Source organism: Ostrea edulis, chromosome 9 (genome assembly GCF_947568905.1).
Source record: "Ostrea edulis chromosome 9, xbOstEdul1.1, whole genome shotgun sequence".
In the NCBI taxonomy this organism is placed as follows: domain Eukaryota; kingdom Metazoa; phylum Mollusca; class Bivalvia; order Ostreida; family Ostreidae; genus Ostrea; species Ostrea edulis.
In genome coordinates this window covers 23,307,213-23,328,686 of record NC_079172.1, presented here as the reverse complement: position 1 = coordinate 23,328,686, position 21,474 = coordinate 23,307,213, and the positions used below count along the sequence as shown (strand labels likewise).

General features: G+C 35.1%; 1 protein-coding gene across 1 annotated transcript in view; it reads left to right on the top strand.

The window, feature by feature from the left end:
* LOC125657912 (uncharacterized) overlaps positions 1–21,474 on the top strand; it is a 29,699-nt gene that overhangs the window by 7,777 nt on the left and 448 nt on the right. The window contains exons 2-8 of the mRNA XM_048888837.2: positions 2,507–2,581; positions 8,005–8,052; positions 9,346–9,400; positions 13,336–13,425; positions 17,667–17,730; positions 20,251–20,317; positions 21,318–21,432. Of these exons, the coding sequence (XP_048744794.1) occupies positions 2,507–2,581; positions 8,005–8,052; positions 9,346–9,400; positions 13,336–13,425; positions 17,667–17,730; positions 20,251–20,317; positions 21,318–21,432 (514 nt within the window). The remainder of the gene's footprint in view (positions 1–2,506; positions 2,582–8,004; positions 8,053–9,345; positions 9,401–13,335; positions 13,426–17,666; positions 17,731–20,250; positions 20,318–21,317; positions 21,433–21,474) is intronic.

Here is a 21,474-nt window from a genome sequence, read left to right as displayed (position 1 = left end):
GATTTCGCATAAAAATTAAGGTCATACATTTTCACAGAGCTCATTTTAGAGAGTTAATTATTTGTTTTGTAAACAAAGATTGCAGTATGTTATTGTTTACGAAATTTCAAAAGAAATGGATATCGATCTAAGTTTATTATATTTCAAGCATTTTGGGGTGAAATGTGTCATCTAAAAGTTAAAATTTGTGACTAAATGCAAAGTAAGATGCTTTATATTACAAAATAGATATTTCACTTGTTTGTTTGTATACATAAAAAGACTTGAGTCTTTGTTTACATAACACAGATGTAAGGCTAAAAAATTGCTTTTATTCTTGCATTTAGAAGGTCAAAAGTTTGGCTGTCAACATTAAATGAGTTATATTTTTAATGTTTACCATCAAAAATGGAAAATATTTTATCAAAAATCGTGAACCAGTCCCTTTAAGTTAATGCTTAGACCTTTAAATACAGAAGAGTTCCGTTGCTATAATGATTACTTTGATTGGACAATATTTTTTAAAAGTTTATTCATGAGAACGAGCGAGTAGGAATGAATAAACCCACAGGTGATGGAGAGAGGAACAAAGCGTAGTCAACCGTGGGTTTCCGACAACGTCCTTTACCAAAATTGAAAATTTGATGATCCCAGGGGTAGGGGTTTTGGTATCAGGGTGGTGCCAAATTGGTCATTTATTAAATGTTTGAACAATAGAATATTATTCTTGATATAACTACTATCTACAATTCCAATTCTTTTCAAATTTGGTATGAGGCATCTTTTGGACAAGGGGGGCATAAATTTTAAATTTCAAGACTCCTGCACCTCTGCATGGGGCCTTAGGGGCGGGGCAAAAAATTTAGCTTAGATATGCAGAACAGGATTTCATAGCCCTTGGCACTAGTGATAATTTGAACTAATACTCAGGTGATCGATACGGTCTATGGGCCTTTGTTAAGTATTTTTATCAAGCTGTTTGATAAAAATGAGTGATTTTTTGTTGTGTTTATAGTGTCTGACATCTTGAAAAAGGTACGTGGCAATATAGATATACTTTCTCTTTGAAATTATCCATTAAATCAAACTATATTTAGTGAGAATTGGAAAGTTTTCTTTTTTTAAACCTTTTATAGTGTGAGTATGGAGTTACCTTAATTTCAGAAGAATAGGGGAAATACTGGTACACAATGAGAAAAAATTGCATTTAGTAATATTTGATGTATACAGTATTATTTTGTGACACATACCATTTCAACTTAATTCATAATATGATTAGAATTATCGTTGTAAGTTTTAATGTATATTATATGACATGAATTATTTTTTTCGTGGTCATAAAAACCCTTGACCAAAAAAAAAAATAGATAAATAAAAGATGTCATTCTTTATTAGAACACTTTCGCTGCAACAGACAACTGTCCTGCAGAAATGCATGCGACTTCTCAAATCATATAGATATGTGCCTGCCAGGCCGGCCCATAATGATATAAAGTACACTGTAGTATTGATAATGCAAAATTCAATAGTGTATTAAAATTATTTTACTTCAATACTATGGAAATTGAATATTTTTTAAATATCAAAATACAGAAACATGTTCTCTCAGAATGAATTGGTGTATTTTGATAGATACATGTAATTTTTAAAGGATGAGTGACTGTAAAAGTAGTTTTTACACGTTTTTTCACATCCAACATTACACGTGGGGAAAAAATATATGGTAACTAACCTATATTGTATCAAATATTTATAACTATCTGTGTGTGGGAAATGTACTCGCTTATTACAAGACCACGTAATTAGTGTGTAACAGAAACAGAGCAAATGCATCAGGCCAGACCGGGATTCGAACCCGGGCCCCCTGAATCTCTAGTCAGGTGCTCTACCAACTGAGCTAACTGGCAACCAGCGATCAAACCCCGCTGACCGCTACATTCCTTCCTCCTTAAATGTCTTCACACCTGAAGACATTAACCCAGAATCTTTATCCCCTGCCAGACATTTTCACCTGTCAGTTCCAGGGGCTGGTCTATGGCACCAAATGTAACAGGAAGGGAGAAAATGTAACAGACCTGACCGGGATTCAAACCTGGGCCCCCTGAATCTCTAGTCAGGTGCTCTACCAACTGAGCTAACTGGCCACTGGCGATCAAACCCCGCTGACCGCTACAAGTGTAAATTTCCCCCACGCTTATTAGAATCACTTTTACAGTAGCTAGCTAGTTGATCAATAATGGTTCATTAGGATTTATAGCCAGAAGAAAATTTATAACACCTCCAAAAGTTTTGAAATATCATAAATGAACTATTTTAATTGCTTGATATTATTTACATGCAAAGTATATCAATCGTCATGAGGGTAGACTTGTACACTTGTAATGACATTGAATTGAGATTACTTTCTATTTCATGGATACCCTTTATGTTAGAAATTCTCAAAATCTCAAGGAGCGCACAATTTATGCATGTAGTGATCAATTAACGTACAGTGACGTAATTATTTTTATGTGACAATATATTGCAGAAAAGAACTGCCTTGAAAGTAAACTTGCTGAGAGAAGAAGTAAAAGAAGAGAATTGGAGAATTTAATAGATATAGGTAAGAGTTTCACTTTGACTTGAATCAGTATCATGAACGACGTACAGAATAAGCTTTTACTCGAATGGTTAACTCAGGTATCAGAGTTTTGCTTTAATTTACTATAATAAATCAATGTATTTACTGTATTTTAAATTACCATGAGTATTTTTCTGACATATAGGGATAGGAGTATTTTCTAATTACCTAAAAAAAATTGCTGTTTTGAAATCTGATATTCTACTCGCAGGCAATGTTCAGACAGACTTGGTGCATTTGCATACATTGTAGTTCTAATGAGCATGAAAACCTCTGACAACATGGTGTTATTCACGCCGCCAAGGTCAGAGTTGCGATCGAGTCTCGGGATGGATTTTTATGGATCATAATAATGTACCAAATTGCTTTAAATCATGTAAATTATGAATTAATCTTCTTTACTTCAAAACATCTAGCAAACAAACTGAGTGCACAATTATAATGAGCATATATTTACATTCTCTGAATCTTTTCTCATGTTCTTTTGAAATTGACATTGCTTTCATTTGCGACAATGAATACTGATGTTTGTTGCAAACTAGTGCCATTCGGTTTTAAGTACATGTGCCATATGTCTGCGTAATCATTATCAAATATTGAGCGTCGATCGTCAAGGTCAAAGGGTGCAATGGCTGTTCTGCTTAAAGTAATGAATGGGTCAATAATATATTTTAGTACTTAAATCTAGTTTATACTTTTAAAAAATGCTTAAAATATAAACATTTTATGCAATAAAATGTCTTTCTTTGTTATTTTATTGGGTGATGAAGGTAGCATAAGGGATTAAAGTTTTACATGGAAATATAAAGGATAAATCTTTCAAAATCTTCTCAAGAACAACAGGGCCATGATTAATTATATTAGTATTCATGCATTCCCAGGTAGTGCAGATTTAAATTAGTTCAAATTGTAGTCCCTGGTGGTAGGGTAGGGCCACAATAGGAGATCAATTAAAGTTTAACATGGGAATATATAGGAAAGATTTTTTAAAATCGATCTTCTCAATAATAGCAGGGCCATTAATACTCATATAAATATTGGATGTAGTTGAGGGTAACATTGAAAATTTCCACCCTGAGAAAACCATTGTCAACCGAGGCGTAGCTTTGGTTGACAATGATTTCTCGAGGGGTGAAAATTTGTCTGTTGACATTTGATCAATTACTGTCATGCAATATTTCGTATTACGATACGGGCATTCGCGTTTATTACAAACGCTCAAACGACGTCGTCTAACAATCTATGACAAACTGTACGCGCATAAATTTGACGCATGTGATAATTTTTTATAATATCACCCGTTGTCAAGTACTTTTACCCGTTGCTAGATACTATCACCCTGGAGCGCGTGCTTTCTGTTCTCAGAGGGTAACAATGTTTTTTCAAATGCTTCTCGACCAATCAGATTCGAGTATTTTACATGAAAGTATAATAATATCAATGTGCAAGCATCCCCAGGTAATGCAGATTGAAGTATGTTCAAAGCATGACCCCCCTGGGGTAGGCTGGGGCCAAAATAGGGGATCAAATCTTTAAAAATATACTTCTCAATAACAACAGGGCCATGATTACTAAATATAAGAAATATGCAAGCATTCCCAGTTAAGGCAACTTAAGTTTTTTCTATTCAGGGGCTCCAGAGGTAGGATTGGGGCCAATAATTTGATATCAAAGTTTGATAATACAGGGAATCAATTAAAACAAATTCTTTTCAAGATTAGCAGTACCTCACTGAGTGATATCAAGATACAAACATAAATGGTTTTAAAGTCCGGAAAGGGGTGGACATATTGATTTTGTCCTCTCTGTCTGTATGAAACTTGAACCTTGCTTATAACTTATAACTTTCATATTTGGTATGTACATTCCTGGTGACAAGACCTTTCTTTTTGACCTTGTGGACTTGACATTTGAGTTCAACTACTTTTAAGAAAACTTAACCTAGGCAATATCTCCTGAAGTATTTAAGGTAGGGCTTATATATTTATGCCCCCCCCCCCCCCCCCCCCCCCTTCAAAGAAGAGGGGCATATTGGTTTGCACCTGTCGGTCGGTCGGTAGACCACATGTTGTCCGCTCAATATCTTGAGAACCATTAACTTAATTGTAATGATATTTCATATGTGGGTTGGTTATGAAAAGAAGAGGACCGCTATTGTTTTTTAGGTCAAAAGGTTAAAGATCAAGGGTCAATCTACTCTGGACATAGGAATATACTGTCCACTCAATATCTTAAGAACCCTTTGCTTGACAGACATCAGACCTGGTACAGCTGGTACATCTTAAGAAGTAGATGACCCTAATGATTTTGAGGTCACATGGTCAAGGGTCAAACTGGATATAGGAATATATTGACCACTCAATGTCTCAAGAATCCTTTGCTTGACAGACATCAAACTTGGTACATTGGTATATCTTTAGAAGAAGATGACCCCTATTAATTTTGAGGTCACATAGTCAAAGGTCAAGGGTCAAACTGAACATTGGAATATACTGTCTGTTCAATATCTTGAGAACCCTTTGCTTGACAGACATCAAACTTGGTACACTTGTACATCATCAGGAGAAGATGACACCTATTGATTTTGAGGTCACATAAACAAAGATCAAGGGTCAAACTGGACATAGGAATATACTGTCCACTCAATATCTTGAGAACCCTTTGCTTGACAGACATCAAACTTGGTACACTGGTACATCTTCAGGGGTTGATGACGCCTATTGATTGTTAGGTCACATGGTCAATCCACTCTTGACATAGGAAGATATTGTCTGCTCAATATTTTGAATTTATAATACTACTGTCATCTAAATGATGTGTGTGTGTATAACCCTTTTCAATTTTGCACCATGGGGGGCATATGTGTTTTACAAACATCTCTTGTTTGTATATAGATTCCTTGTGACAAGAAATTTCATTTGATGCCATGTTTGATCCTTTGGCCTTGACCTTGTAGTTTGACCCAAATTTAAAAACTTTAAAAAAAAATTGCTTGTAACTAGTATCAAAGTTTTTTTATTTTATACGCCCGCTTAAAAATGCGGGCGTATTTACACTATACTGCTGTCGTCCGTCTCTCCGTCTGTCCTTTTTAACTCTGTCTTTGCAACTCCTCCTAAACCCTTTTGGGGGATTTTGATGAAACTTGGTACAAAGAAAGATCACAATGTGCAGCTGTGCATATTGCAGAGGGAATGCTGTCCAATATTTTCTTAAAGGAGTTGTGGCACTTGGACTTAATTTTATACCCCCCGCAACAATTTGTGGGGGGGTATACTAGAATCGGGTTGTCCGTCCGTCCATCTGTCTGTCTGTCCGTCCGTCTGTAGACGCAATGGTTTCCGGGCTCTAAAGCATTATCCTTTCCACCTACCGTCACCATATCTTATATATGGACTACCCATGGGATGAAGATGTTCCCTATTGATTTTGGGGTCAAAAGATCAAAGGTCAAGTGCACTGGACATCAAAGTAGCAATATGGTTTCCGGGCTCTAAAGCGTTATCCTTTCTACCTACAGTCACCATATCATACATATGGACTACCCATGGGATGAAGATGTTCCCTATCGATTTTAGGGTCAAAAGGTCAAAGGTAAAGTGCACTGGACATCGAAGTAGCAATATGGTTTCTGGGCTCTAAAGCGTTATCCTTTCCACCTACAGTCACCATATCATACATATGGACTACCCATGGGATGAAGATGTTCCCTATCAATTTTGGGGTCAAAGGTCACGCGCACTGGACATTGAAGTAGTAGTATGGTTTATGTGTTACATATCCTTCAAAAAAGGTCCCCCTTCAAAGATCATAATAAAATGCACATTTAATTTCATCTCCTATCCATTTCTCCCTACAAACGAGAATACCCAAGGTTTGTCATGCCATTTGTTTTTTACACTCAGAAAAGAGGTAGTTTATACCTATTACCAACACCCTTTGGGAGATAGGGGTAAGCGGGGGGTATTCTTAGTGAGCATTGCTCACAGTACCTCTTATTTCTATTCAAAATACTTTGTCTTCGCAAGTCCTCCTAAACCGTTTGGTGGATTTTAATGAAACTTGGCACAAAGAAAGATCACAATGTGGAGCTGTGCATATTGCAAGGGGAATGCTGCACCACTATTTTTGAAGTAGATAGGGCCCTTGAACTTAGATTTTATTTTATGCACGTACCATGTCTTCACTACTCCTCATAAACCCTTTAGGGAGATTTCAATGAAACTTAGTACAAAGGAAGGTCACAATGTGTAGATGTTCATATTACAAGCAGAATGCTGTCCCACTATTTTTGAAGGAGTTACAGCCCTTAGACTTAAATTTATTAAATGCAAAATACATATATTGTTATTGCAACTCTGACAAACCCCTTTTGTGGATAATCCTTTTTTCAGTCTGCGAAATTAGTGGTAGTCTGAACGCCCGCGGCCAGTGATTTTCCTGTCGGACTTGTAAAATCTGCTTGGCAACAAGTCCGACTGACTTGTAAAAAAAAATTACCTGTCGGAGTTTTATTTGACAATCGGAAGTAAATAAATATTACGCGCATGCTCAAGTCATAGAATTAGAATAACTCGCCCCAAACAAAGTCATTTGTCCCATTAATTACGCATCTTCACTCGGTCTGTTCCGGATTTTTCTTGAAAATTATTCAGATTTCGCATGCGTATAATTTACTTTCATTTTCAACGACTTTCATTATTTTCCGGGCAAGTGAAATTGAGTTTGGGCATGTGGATTTCCTGAAAATGGTTGCCTGAATGGCTTGTGGTTTGCAAATCTTAATATCATTGACTGTTTCTTACTTGATAAAGTTGTTCAAATTCCTGGGTCAATAATGTATGCGGGCGTATCATGTACTGGTTTAGCGGTGCCCTATTTTTAATTTGTGTAATGTTGACCTTGGATATTGGCCTTGTTTTAATAAAACTTAACCTAGGCAATATCTCCTGGGGCCAGTTGCACAAAAGTTAGTTACCTTTAACTGACAGTTAACTTAACACTATGTAAATTTTCAAGTTAATGGAAAGTTAACTGTCAGTTAAAGGTAACTAGCTTCGTGCAACTGGGTCCTGAACTGTTTAAGGTAAGGCTTTTCATATTTTGTACTTAGGTTCCTTATGGCAAGACCATACATTTTGTACCATGATTTATGATCTTGTATGCTTATTATGTCATGAACCTTTAGGGCCAGGTTGGGGTCACAAAATGGGATCAAAAGTTTCATGGGAATAAAGATGGCAAAGAATCTTTTAAAAATCTCAATAGCTGAATGGCAGCAGGGCCAAGGTGATTCATATGAGCAATGTGGCCCATGGGCCTCTTGTTCAGGTTAGGATGTTTCAATTAACTAGAATAACTTTAAGAGTGGTACTGTATTTCAGAAATTTAACTTTTTTTTCCAGAGAACAACAAACTCTCTCAAATGAAAGAAGGGCATGAAAAAATGCAAGGTATGGTAGTAAAAAAAATGTACCAATTTTTTTTTATTTTTAATGAAATAAAATGTTAATAACATTCCACAAGTTTATGACTTTAGGAAGGTTGGTTTGTCTCTTGCTGTAGGCATATGACACAGACTAGGACTTTTGCTGAAGCAGGAAATTTTTTCTCTACAGGTCGTAAACTACATGTGTATGCCTGCATTTATAATCTGTTTTTTGCAGTGCAGGATAAAGTTTTTAGATTTCAAGAGTTTAACATGTGTTTCAAGTAATTTTATTTTGCGAGTGGTAGTACTTCTCACTAACTTACGTAATGATAAATTCCTCATATGTATTTAGGAATCTGCAGTACTCAGTTCTACATACTGTAATTTACAACGGATCATATCACAGAATTATTACAATAGCTAAACTGTTAGACTAAACTGTTTAGTCTTGACGCTCGATGGAAACAAACTTGATCATATCACAGAATTATTACAATAGTTAAACTGTTAGACTAAACTGTTTAGACTTGACGCTCAATGGAAACAAACTGTTCTGTTGCCACATATTACACTCGATAATTTTAATATGTAGACGTTTTGTTTGTTATAAGCTTATGTAGTTTAGCTGTAGTTTTAGTTTCCTTACTTTTCTATGTAAGTATTCGAAAATTTGACAATTAACTGTTTGTGTCGTTGGTCATTTTTAGTGCTTTTTGTATCCTTTTTTATTTGACCTCGTATCTACTATTAGATCTGACACTTTGGATGTTGAGTGTTGTTGGATTTTAGTGCTTAATTTTAATAGTATACATGTACATAGTTACATGAATTTGGCTCCAGTCTTTGGCACTCTGTTCTTCCTTTTCGTTATTACAAGTTTATTGTTATTTCGGATTTCCAAACTTTCGGCTTGAGCAACACTGAAGAGACATTATTTGTCAAAATGTGCATCTGGTGCATCAAAATTGGTACCGTACAAGTTTTACATTATGACCTCTGGATCGAGACCTCTGCTGGTGGACTGTTAGTCCCCGAGGGTCTCTACAGCCCAGTAGCTAAGTACTTGGTTACTAGCTTGAAAATATACACATGAATATTTAATTGCTGTGATAATTAAAATTTAGAAATTCATTTCAAACTTAAGGATTATCTCCCTCATGCATAGCTCTGATCCTTACACAAATTTGGCTCCAGTGTATATATTAGTAAAGTAAGGAAATATATAAAGTAAGGAAATATACCATACAATGTATATATATATGGTTTTTATTTTGCACTCATTGTTGTAATATTTTATGTGATAATTTAATTTTAGAAACTATGAAAGTTGCACAGCTTAAGGAGGCTCAAACACAGTCATTGGCAAATAGGTAATTATAAATGAAATTGTGAGTGGAATTGGGATACATTTTGAGCAGTAAATTCCTTGGGAAAAAATGTCAGGTTTTGTTTTCATTCCTGAAAGTCTTCAAATAGTAAAAAAAAATGCATGTTTGAGACATTTCCCTTGAACTAGGAATTTCTGAGTCATACTGGTTTGATTAATTGATATTGCATTTCATATAATTTCATGACCATGATTACATTTTATGATGGTGCATGTATATTTTACAGTACATGTGATTACACTGTATAAGTAAATTTTTATGAAACTTCCCTATCAGCTTGTGTTGGGGGGAATTAATGTTCCACTTTATGTAAACTTTACTTATTGCAATTATTATAGCCTAGCTGACAGGTATTTGCATACATTTAAAATACTCAAGTGTTTTTTTTCTGATCACTTTTTGTCCATTGTCCATCTGTCCATCCATCTTTTTGTCCTGCTGTCTTAGTCAGCATGTCTGTCCGTAACCTTTTTAACATTTTCAATTTCTCTGAAGATACACAGGGTTAATTTCAGCAAAACTTGCTACAAAGCATGTGTGGGTAAAGGGGAAATGCCATGCCCTTTTTGAAGCGGAGAAAACTAAGAGGTAGTAAAAATTTTGTGGCATCATTTGCCATCATTCAAAAATCTTCTTTTCAAGAACCAAGGAGTCAATTTCATCAAACTTGACACAAATCATCTTTGTAAAGGAGATTCAAGTTTGTTCAAATGAAGGGCTATGCTCTTTCCAAAGGGGATATATCAAGAAAATGTAAAACTATGGTTGGTTCATTTAAAAATCTCCTCAAGAACCACTGGGCTATAAAAGTTGAAACTTGCGTGAAAGCTTCCTGTCATGTAGATTTAGTTTATTAAAATTATGGCCCCTCAGGGATAGGTTGTGGTCTTAATATTGGATCAAAGTTTTACATAGGATATAGATTTTTAAAAATCTTCTTCTCAAGAACAACAGGGGCATGCTATCTTACACAAGTATTCCCAGATTATAGATAGTTGATGTTCAAATTGTGGCCCAATAACAGTCGGGCCATGATATAGTCCCACTTAAATTCAAACATAGTAGTGTAGATTGAAGTTATTCAAATCATATCCCTTTGGGGTAGGATTGGTTCACAATAGGGGATCGAAGTTTTATATATAGGGAACCTCTTTAGATATCGATCTTCTTAAGTAAGGACCCCAGAGGTAAGGTGGGGCCATAAATAGGAAACCAAAGTTTGATATGGGAATATACAGGAAATTAAAACAAATTCTTTTCAAGATTAGCGGGACCACACTAAATCATATTAAAATGTCACTGTTTCTAAATTGGGTTGATTCCACTTTCATATGATGCATCTTTAACTAAAGTCAAGGGAAGGGGGGGGGTAAAGTCAAGGGAAAGGGTAGGTGGGTGGGCTACTGTTTTTGTCCTGTCTGTCAGGAACTTGAACCTTGCTCATACTCATAACTTTTGAATGGTGAGTGATAGGGCTCTTATATTTCATCTTTGTATTCTTTGTGACAAGACCTTTCTGTTGGTGTCAAAGTTTTTGACCTTGTGACCTTGATGCTTTAGTTTGACCTACTTTTAAGAAAACCTAACCTAGGCAGTATCTTATAACTGTTTAAGGAAGGGCTTTTCATATCTAGTATATATATAGATTCTTTATGGCAAGAAATTTCATCTGATGCCGTGATACTTGACTCTGTGACCTTGACTCAAATTTTAAAACATTAACCAAATCTTTATCCTTACTCATAACTTTTGAATGGTGAGTGATGCGTCTTTCATATTTCATGTACATGTATGCATTCCTTTTGACAAGACCTTTTATTTGGTACCAAAACCTTTTACCTTTTGACCTTGACCTTGGACATTGATCTACTTTTAAGATTGATTGATTGAATATTGTTTAACGTCACTCTCGAGAATGTTTCACTCATATGGAGACGTCACCACTGCCGGTGAAGGGCTGCAAAATTTAGGCCTATGCTCAGCGCTTATGGCCATTGAGCAGGGAGGGATCTTTATCATGCCACACCTGCTGTGACATGGGACCTCGGTTTTTGCGGTCTCATCCGAAGGACCGCCCCATTTAGTCGCCTCTTACGACAAGCAAGAGGGTACTGAGGATCTATTCTAACCCGGATCTTCATGGGACTACTTTTAAGAAAAGTTAACTTAAGCAATATCCTTTGAACTGTTAGAGGTATGTCTTTCATGTTTTGTATATAAATTCCTTAATATGGCAAAACCATACATTTCATACCATGATTTTTTTATATTGTGGCATTGTATCATGGTTATAGGGTAAAGTGAGTCGGACACCCTTCTCCTTCCTCTTCGTATGCAGATTTATTCCAACTGTTTCTCCTTTGGTGTTGCCCTGAAGAGCTCGCAATTATTAGCTATTTGTTGCTTGGATCACCCCGGTATTTTACATCATAAGGCATTCAGATGTGATAAACTCCCAACATCGAAATTGGTTTGTAAGTTGGACACATTTGATATTGAGTAGGACACTCATATTATTACGAATTATACAGGCAGGTAACTTTTTGTAGGTTGTATATTACATGTTGTACATATGCTACTGATAGATATTTTATATATACTTTTTGTGAACTCATTAAAATCGTAACACTGGAAGGTACAGTACTTGATTTTTAAAAAATTCAAATCCAGTCATGAATTATTTAAAATAAGTGTAATGAATCGAGTTGTACCAACCAGACACGTAGAATCGGGGAGGGGGGTACTTTTTGAAAACGTTCATTCCCGGCTGTTATTTTTACATTTAAAGTTAGTATATATTTTCACATACAAAGTAAGATTTATTTCTACATTACAAATGGTTTTATGTATTCTCCAAACAAATTTCAATGTTATTTTTAATGTTGATTTAAAGTTGGACAGTGTCCGACTTTGTATTAAGTTGTGAAATTTTACTGTCCGAGTCGAGATCAAATTGATTCACTGTGTTTAAACTTAAATATATTTCAAAACAGAATAAAATCTCTTCAAAAGAAACATGAATTTTGCATTTTCAATATTAAATTTATTTTATATTTGTAATTAACACATTGAAATTAATTTCTTTTGTACTTTTTGCTAAGTTTCACAAGTTTGATCGATCAAAATATTACATGGGCGGGTCTTCGATTTTCCTGGTTTACAGTACTTTTTTTGGTCATGTGTAAAATTGACTAAGATACCGTAATCGAAGACAGGGTTACAACTCTTTTAAGTTCAATCATTGCTTAATATTAAGTCAATCACAGAGAAAGATTAATTTATTGCATGAATTTTGTTAAAATCACCATCAAAGGTGTCCGACGTCTTTAGATCATGTCCGACTCACAATCACTATACCTTAGTGTGATTCAATGGGGATAGGAACGGAACCACAATATGAAGTCAAAATCTTTCATGGGATTAAAGATTGCAAAAAATTTATAAAGATCACAAAAACTGAACAACAGGAAGGACAAAGTGACTCATGTGAGCGATGTGGCCATGGGCTTCTTGTTGTTTATTCTACCAACAACCAGGCGCCTCCGTGGCCAAGTGGTTAGAGCATCGTGCTCAAAATCACACAGCCTCTCACCTCTGGTCTGTGTGGGTTCAAATCCCGCTAGCGCCGGTAAGTGAGAAAGTTTCCCAGTTTACTTTTGGAAGGTCGGTGGTCTCTTCCCAGGTACATTGTATGTGGGCTCTCTCTTCCACCAATAAAAACTGGGCGCCACCAGATAACTGAAAAATTGTTGAGTGTGGCGGAAAACAGCAAACAATCAATCATCTACCAACATCCTATGGCTTGACCATGTAAAATACATATATGATTGAGGATAATTAGAAAATATGGATTAGGTGATCATTGTGGCCACCATTTGCAAATGTCCTCTTGCATTTTACTTTGAATTTTATTTCAGTATAGAAGAGTCAAACCAACATATGAGAGAAAACATCGATGAGTTGAACAGAAAACTGATCATGGAAAAGCAAAGGCATTCTGATAGTGTGTGAGTTAATTGTGTTACTCAGATAACCTATTGCAGTCAATCATCAGGAGTTGGAGTCTGTTATTCTTTGCCAACATTTGAGTGTTTTAAACTTTTCAGAATTTCAAACTACATCGTTACTTGTGTCACGTTCACTGATACAGTATCAGATTAACTTTTTTTAGCTGAAAGCTCAAGTGAGCTTTTCTGATCGCCATTCATCCGTCATCTGTCTGTAAACTTTTTACATTTTCGACTTCTTCTTCAGAACCACTGACCCAATTTCAACTCAACTTCAACCAGGCAAAAAGCATCCTTGGGTGAAGGGCTTTCAACTTTGTTGAAATGAAAGGCCATGCCCCCCTTCAAAGGGGAGATGATCACAAAAATGCAAAAATAGGGTGGGGTCATTTAAAAATCTTCTTCTAAAGAACCACGGAGCCAGAAGAGCTGAAATTTACATGAAAGCTTTCTGACATAGTGCAGAATCAAGTTTGTTCAAATCATGACCCTTTGGCTTGGGACTACAATTGGGGATTAAAGTTTTATTAGGTCACCTGAGTAAACTTGGGTGACCTATTGCAATTGGTTGTCGTCTGTCGTCGTGTGTTAACAATTGAACATTTTTAGCTTCTTCTTGATAACTACCTATTCAATTCTTTTCAAATTTGGTATGAAACATCCTTGGGACAAGGCGGACATAAATTGTAAATTTCAGGACTCCTGCACCCCTGGGGTCCTAGGGGCAGGACAAAAACTGCCCCAAATTGACAAATTTAAAAAATCTTCTCAAGAACCGCACACGTGTAAGAAAAACTAAATGCATAGTGATGCAGAGCAGGTAGGCCTCTACCAAAATTGTAAATTTCATGATCTCCATGGTAAGGGTTTTGACCTCAGGGTAGGACCAAACTTGGTGTATAGTGTTTATGTGTAAAACACTTAAATAGCATCTTTTTTTAGTGCTATTGATACTAAATTGAAACTAAATGGATATTTAGGTACTCCTTAGGTACTCCTTTACTAAAATTTAAATTTGATGATCTGAGGGTTAGGGGTTTTGGTATCAGGGCGGGACATAAATGGTTGGTTATTAAATGTGTGAACAATAGAAATTTTTAACTTCTTGATAACTATCATTCCAATTCTTTTCAAAATTGGTATGAAGCATATTTGGAACAAGGGGGACATAAATTGTGAATTTCAGGATTGCTACACCCCTTGGGCCTTAGGGGTGGGACAAAAACTGCTCAAAATTGACCAATTTTCAAAAAATTTCTTCTCTAGAAACGCACATGTGTAAGGAAAACTAAATGCATAGTGATGTAGAGTTTTAAGAACTTGTGCTCAATCCATTTGTAATAACAACCAAACAATAAAATATGTTCAAATCAAAACCTCTACCAAAATTAAAAATGTCCGGATCCCAGGGGTAGAGGTTCTGACTCCAGGGTGATGCCAAACTTGGTATATAGTGTTTATATGTAAAACATTTAAATAAATTCTTCTTTTGTGCTATTGATACTTAATTGAAACTAAATGCATGTTTAGAAGGAGCATGCAGGTAGCTCTTTACCAAAATAGTAAATTTCAAGATCCCAGGGGTAGTGATCAAAATTATTATTGTGATTATTGTCTTTGTCATTTGAAAGACATCTTTAGTTTTGCTGATATTGTGTAAAAACTTAATGCATATTCAGGAATAGCAGAAAGGAATGTACCAAATTGTAAATTTTGCAACCCTATGCTTGGGTGGGTCCAAATTAATCATGGGAATAAGAAATGAAAAAAATCTTTAAATTTTAAAATCAAAACACCTGAACAGCCAGGCTAAGGTGACTCAGGTGAGTGATGTGGCACTTGGGCCTGTTTATAACACTAACATTTAGATACTTACATTATCTACTTACAATGTATGCTGTGAAAATCTTTCAATTTTCTTCATTGATGATCAAGTTTGAGATATTTTATTATTATCCAATCAAATTGAAGCACACATGCATGTGAGTACAGGCTGGTGATTTTGACTATGCCATTTAGTTTAAAGATATATGTGTGATATGAAATTTAAGTGATTTCATGGAAAACCGAAAGGTTGGGCAAATCCAGTTAGTGTACCAAACATCCAATTTTAATGCATTCACATGCATGGGATTGCATGTTTAGAGAAAATGACATTTGTTCTGCACATTTACTAATGATATACATGTACAGTCAAACCTTGTTATCATGAACTCGATGGGACTGAGAAAAAACTTAAGAGATATCTGAGGATTTGAGATATCGAGGGTAAAATACTTAAAGAATAAGTGTTTGGGACTTCTGAATCATGGTGTTCAAGATACTGAAGTTCAACTGTACTTAAAAAGTATGTGATCTTTATAGTACATGTATTGCTATATTAAGTTTACATGAATTATAAGCCTCAGCATGAAATCAAAACAACCCATTTGTTTTCATATATATCATTTTTGGGAGTTTATACAATCAAATTGGGGGAAAATGAGCCTTGTATTGGGAACGGGGCCTTATATATCGACCTGGGTCACCCCAGAGATGGTATTGATAATTCCCAGCATGTAATCATGATCATCTTTTTTTTAAAAAAACGTTTAAAATGCTATTTAATGCATAAATGAACAGCCTGATTAAAAATGATATCAAAAGAACAATTAATCCTTCGAATGTTAGGTGGGCTTGATATCAGTTGTGTTACAATCTTCTCTGGGTGCTATACTTTTTAAATATACATTGTATTTGTAATTCCGATGTTTTGCCTTATCTTTACAAACTGCATGCAGCTGTGAACAATGTATGTATAAATCTTAATAGATATAGTAAATGTATATCCATTTAAACAGCTGGGAATTCCAACAGATATGAAAATAGAGTATAAATCCTAGTTTGAAAATACATGATATGAACTGCAACGCTTACGCTGGCATACGCACTTCATGAAGTGTTGCAGTTCATATGATATTCTCTTTTAAGAATGAAATTCGAGTGCTTATATTGATGCCCCCCTTCAAAGAAGAGGGGCATATTGCTATGCACCTGTCGGTCAGTAGACCACATGTTGTCCGCTTAATATCTTGAGAACCATTCACTTGATCGGAATGATATTTCATATGTCGGATGGTTTTGAGTAGTTCTAAGAGAACCCCTATTGTTTTTCAGGTCAAAAAGTCAAGGGTCAATCTACCCTGGACATAGGAATATACTGTCTGCTCAATATCTTGAGAACCCTTTGCATGACAGACATCAAAGTTAGTATACTAGCTGGTACATCCTAAGGAGTAAATGACCCCTATTGATTTTGAGGTCACATGATCAAAGGTCAAGTGTGAGACTGGACATTGGAATATTCTGTCCGCTCAATATCTTGAGAACCCTTTGCTTGACAGACATCAAACTTGGTACACTGGTACATCTTTAAGAGTAGATGATCCGTATTGATTTTGAGGTCACATGGTCAAAGGTCAAGGGTCAAACTGGACATTGGAATATACTGTCCGTTCAATATCTTGAGAACCCTTTGCTTGACAGACATCGAACTTGGTACACTGGTACATGTACATCTTTCAGGAGAAGATGACCCGTATTGATTTTGAGGTCACATGGTCAAAGGTCAAGGGTCAAACTGGACATTTGAATATACTGTCCATTCAATATCATGAGAATCTTTTGCTAGACAGACATCGAACTTAGTATACTGGTACATCTTCAGATGACCCCTATTGATTTTGAAGTTGCATGGTCAAAGGTCAAGGGTCAAACTGGACATAGTAATATATTGTCTCCTATATTTTAAGAATTATTTGCTTGATTGACATCAAACTTGGTACACTGGTACAGCATAAGGAATAGATGACCCCTATTGATTTTTAGGTCATATGGTTAATCCACTCTTGACATAAGGAAGATATTGTCTGCTCAATATCTTGAATTGGTTTGGCACTACTATCAATTAAATGATGTATGTGTATAACCCTTTACAATTTTGCACCATTTGGGGGGTGGGGGTGGGGTTGTTGCATATTTGTTTTACAAACATCTCTTTGTTGTTTTCACTTTCATGATATCAGCAAGCCCTCCAGTTATTTAAAGCAAGCCCTCCAGTTATTTAAAGCAAGCCCTCCAGATATTTAAAGCAAGCCCTCCATGGAGTTATTCAAAAGCAATACTATTCTTGTAATGGATTCATGTTTAATAGATTCAGTCTTCACTTTTCATATATCTGACTATTCCTATTTCCATTTCAGAGGAAACTTTGAAAAGCAATTGTCAGACATTGTCAACCATCTAATCAATGCAAGGTCATTTTACGTAAGTTTTGTCCTTGAATATTATCATAAGATATTAATTAATTTAATTCTGATGGCATTCAATGATCACCATCAGAGATATGTTTTTATACTACTGAAGACTACATGGAACTGACTTTCAGATATATAACCTTTTATTAGTTCACCCGAGTTAAAAGCTCAAGTAAGCTTTCTGTAGTCAGTACAAAATATGCATGTCCATCTTGCTGGCTGACTTCTCTGTACACTGGTTCAAACTAATTTTTTTTGGACTTCTCAAGATTCCTTTTAAGAATCACAGAACATCGTTTCAACCAAACTTGGCACAGAGCATCTTCAAAAGAAAGGTCATGACCTATTCCAAGGAGAAATGTGCAATGTGAAAATAGGGTGGTGTATTGAAAAATAATCTTCATTATATTGTAAGTGAGAACTGCAAGAATCTTTTTGGTTGAAGAATTAAGTGTCAACCTTGAGTAAGAATATGAAATAATCTTGTATGACATGCTTATGGTATTCATCGTGCATGCATGTGCTTCCGTTAAGTAACGCAGAATGAATTATTATTGTCCTTGGAATAAAATCAACCGTGTCAAGGATAGTTCCACTTGACTGCATTTGTATAATCTCTTTTACTTCCCTTTATATATAGAATGGATATGCTTTTAAACTAGATTATTGAAGGAAAATATACATATAAAATATGAAAAAATTGTTGAAAATGCGAAATAAAAACTAAAAATGAAAGTGTGGTGTGAGGTGGATTCAAACCATGGCAAAAAATAATCACAGCATATACTGCCAGCGCAGCTGACTGCTGAGCTATTCTAAGCACAAGTACTGGTAATATATCTGTGTAAATTAATAATGAACCTGCAGGTTTTCAAAAACAGTACCCCAAATTTATTGGTGGTTTTTCATGAATTTCAACCCCAAGGCAGGGGCTCATGTCTTTAAAAAAATACTATTATAACTTGTTCTTAAGATTATAACCTATCAAAATAAATCATAGGGGCAGGCCTGCCTTGAAGGATTTCAAAGCCAAAATTCATGTCAAAATCTGTGTTTAAATGGGAAAGTGCCGTTAGGCCAACTTTGAAGGTTATTTTCAACATTTACATAATGAGTTATAGGTTCAGAATGAAAAATGAAAAATTCCATACATACATATTTGTATGACAGAAACTAACTAAAAGAAACTTAAAGGGATTGGTTCACGATATTTGATAAAAATATTTTTCATTTTTGATGTTAAACATTAAAAATATAACTCATTTAATGTTGACAGCCAAAATTTTGACCTTCTGTCAATGCAAGAATAAAATCAATATTTTAGCCTTGAATCTGTGTTATGTAAACAAAGACTCGAGTCATTTTATGTATACAAACAAGCAAGTGATATTGATTTTGTAAAATAAAGCATCTTAATTTTGCGTAGTCACAAATTTTAACTTTTAGATGACACAATTTACCCCAAAAATGTTTGAAATGTGAAAGATATAATAAACTTAGATCGATATACATTTCTTTTGAAAATTTCGTAAACAAGAACATACCGCAATCTTTGTTTACAAAACAAATAATAAACTCTCTACAATGAGCTTCTGTGATAATGTATAACCTTAATTTTTATGTGAAATCTTTTAAACACAATAGGCAGTAGATTTTGATCATTAAAAGTGAAAAAGAAAATTTTGGGGGAAATTGTGAATCAGTCCCTTTAATATAACAATCTACTTTTCCCAGAAAATTATTCTCCCGTATAGGCCTTTTCTTTTGTTACTCTGAATTGACCCTTCAGTTCTATTCAATTCATGCTTTCCCCTTCCACTGGGCAAAGAGTGGGGCCGCAATAAGGGGACAATCAAGGCTTGCATAGAAAATCTTTCTCAAGTTTTGTATACAGAGAAATTTGTTTATCCCCGTTTTGTTTTCCTTCATTTTACATTTGTACAGTCATTGTATATGGGTGAATTTTAAATGTCGTTACATTTAATCAAATTCATTCATTGTTCTAAAGTTGCAGAATTAGTTTTGGACAAATCTTATGATGCCTGTAAATGGAGATTCAGAAGCATAGTTTTTGGTTGGTCTGTTTGTCTACAAAAACTTTAACCTGGCCATAACTTTTGAATGGATGGTGATAATGCTTGCATATTTTGCATGTTTATTTTTATGACAAGACCATTCTTTTGGTACCAAAATTTTTGACCATGTGACCTTTTCCTGTAGGGGTTTAACCTTTTTTTTCCGAAAAACTTTAACCTTGCCCATAACTTTTGAATGGTTAATGCTAGGGCTTTTATATTTCACATGTGTATTCCTTGTGAAAAGAATTTTCTTTGTGTGTCAAACTTCTTTACCTCATGACCATGACCTTGGAATATTGCCATATGGGGCCATCATTGTTTATATAGTGTTATAAATCATATTATTTCATTGTTGTGAATTTTTAAGTGAAATGGGAGATAGCCTATACACTGTATAACATTATTTGCATCCAGTATAACATTATTTGCATAGTGATCATGTGCAATTGTAGGAAGATTCAGCTCTAAAGAAAGTTATTGGAGAGACAGAATTTCACAAGACAAATTTACAAAGCAAAGGTAGTTATACAATATACCCACTCATCTCAGCAAATGAAGTTTTAGGGTATATATAAGAATTACTGACTGTGGTTCATCTTTGTCCAGGACACAACTTTGTAACAAAAACCAGAAGATGCTTTTACTGTACAAAGAGAGAATGCTTATGCCCTGAGGGTATGTCATAATCCTTGCCTAAGTTAAGAACTGTTCTGTCCAAAAGTGTTTAGCAAAGAAACATTAGATTCTCATACCTTGTAGTAAAACACACTTTTAACGAACACAAATTCATGCTTATTGCGAAGTAAAATTTATTCCTCTACAAGAGGAAAATAATGAAAATTTAATGAATATTATTGAAGTTTGGTTACAATGACCTGTTTTTCGCTGGCCGTGGAGGTTCACTATAATGGTGTTTTACTGTAACAAAGCTTGGTTATAATGATCTGTTTTTCTCTGGCCCTGGAGGTTCACTATAACCATGTTTTACTGTATAATGAAGTTTAGTTACAATGAACTGTTTTTCGCTGGCCTTGGAGGTTCACTATAATCATGTTTTACTGTAGATTACTTATGAATTGAGGGTATGTCATGACCCTGTAGAAAAGATGCAACCAATAGATTTCCATACCTATATATACATGTACAGTGTAGTTCACACGATTATTTATGACCCACAGGTGATCTGCCTTGACCCTTCTCCATGCACAGTCATTCTTATAATATCAAGGTCACTTGAGGAAGTTCAAAATTTTTGTACTGACCATATAAAGAATATACTGATTCAAAGAGTACATGTATATCAGAACTGGACTATGGTAAAGTGGGCAAAATTACTGAGAGAAAAAGTAAAAGTTCTTGAGACTTTTATTCATACATTTTTGTCACTTTATATCAAACCCTGAGTGTTTCCTTTTTTTCTTTCCTTCTTTTTTTGAAAATTGAGCCAATCAGAGAATGTCCTCTAAAAAGAGGAAAAATCACATGAAAATTTTCATAATCCAACCTGATATTCTTCTAGCTGAAGTTTGTCATCAAGACCATTTAGATCTCCAGCAACAACTGGCTAACGTGTCAGCCTGTAACAAACTTCGCAAATACCAAGACATTCCACTGGAATTTCGAAAAGAAATTAGGTTAGTGTCAGCTTTATGTACACTGTGTTCTTTAGTGCATTC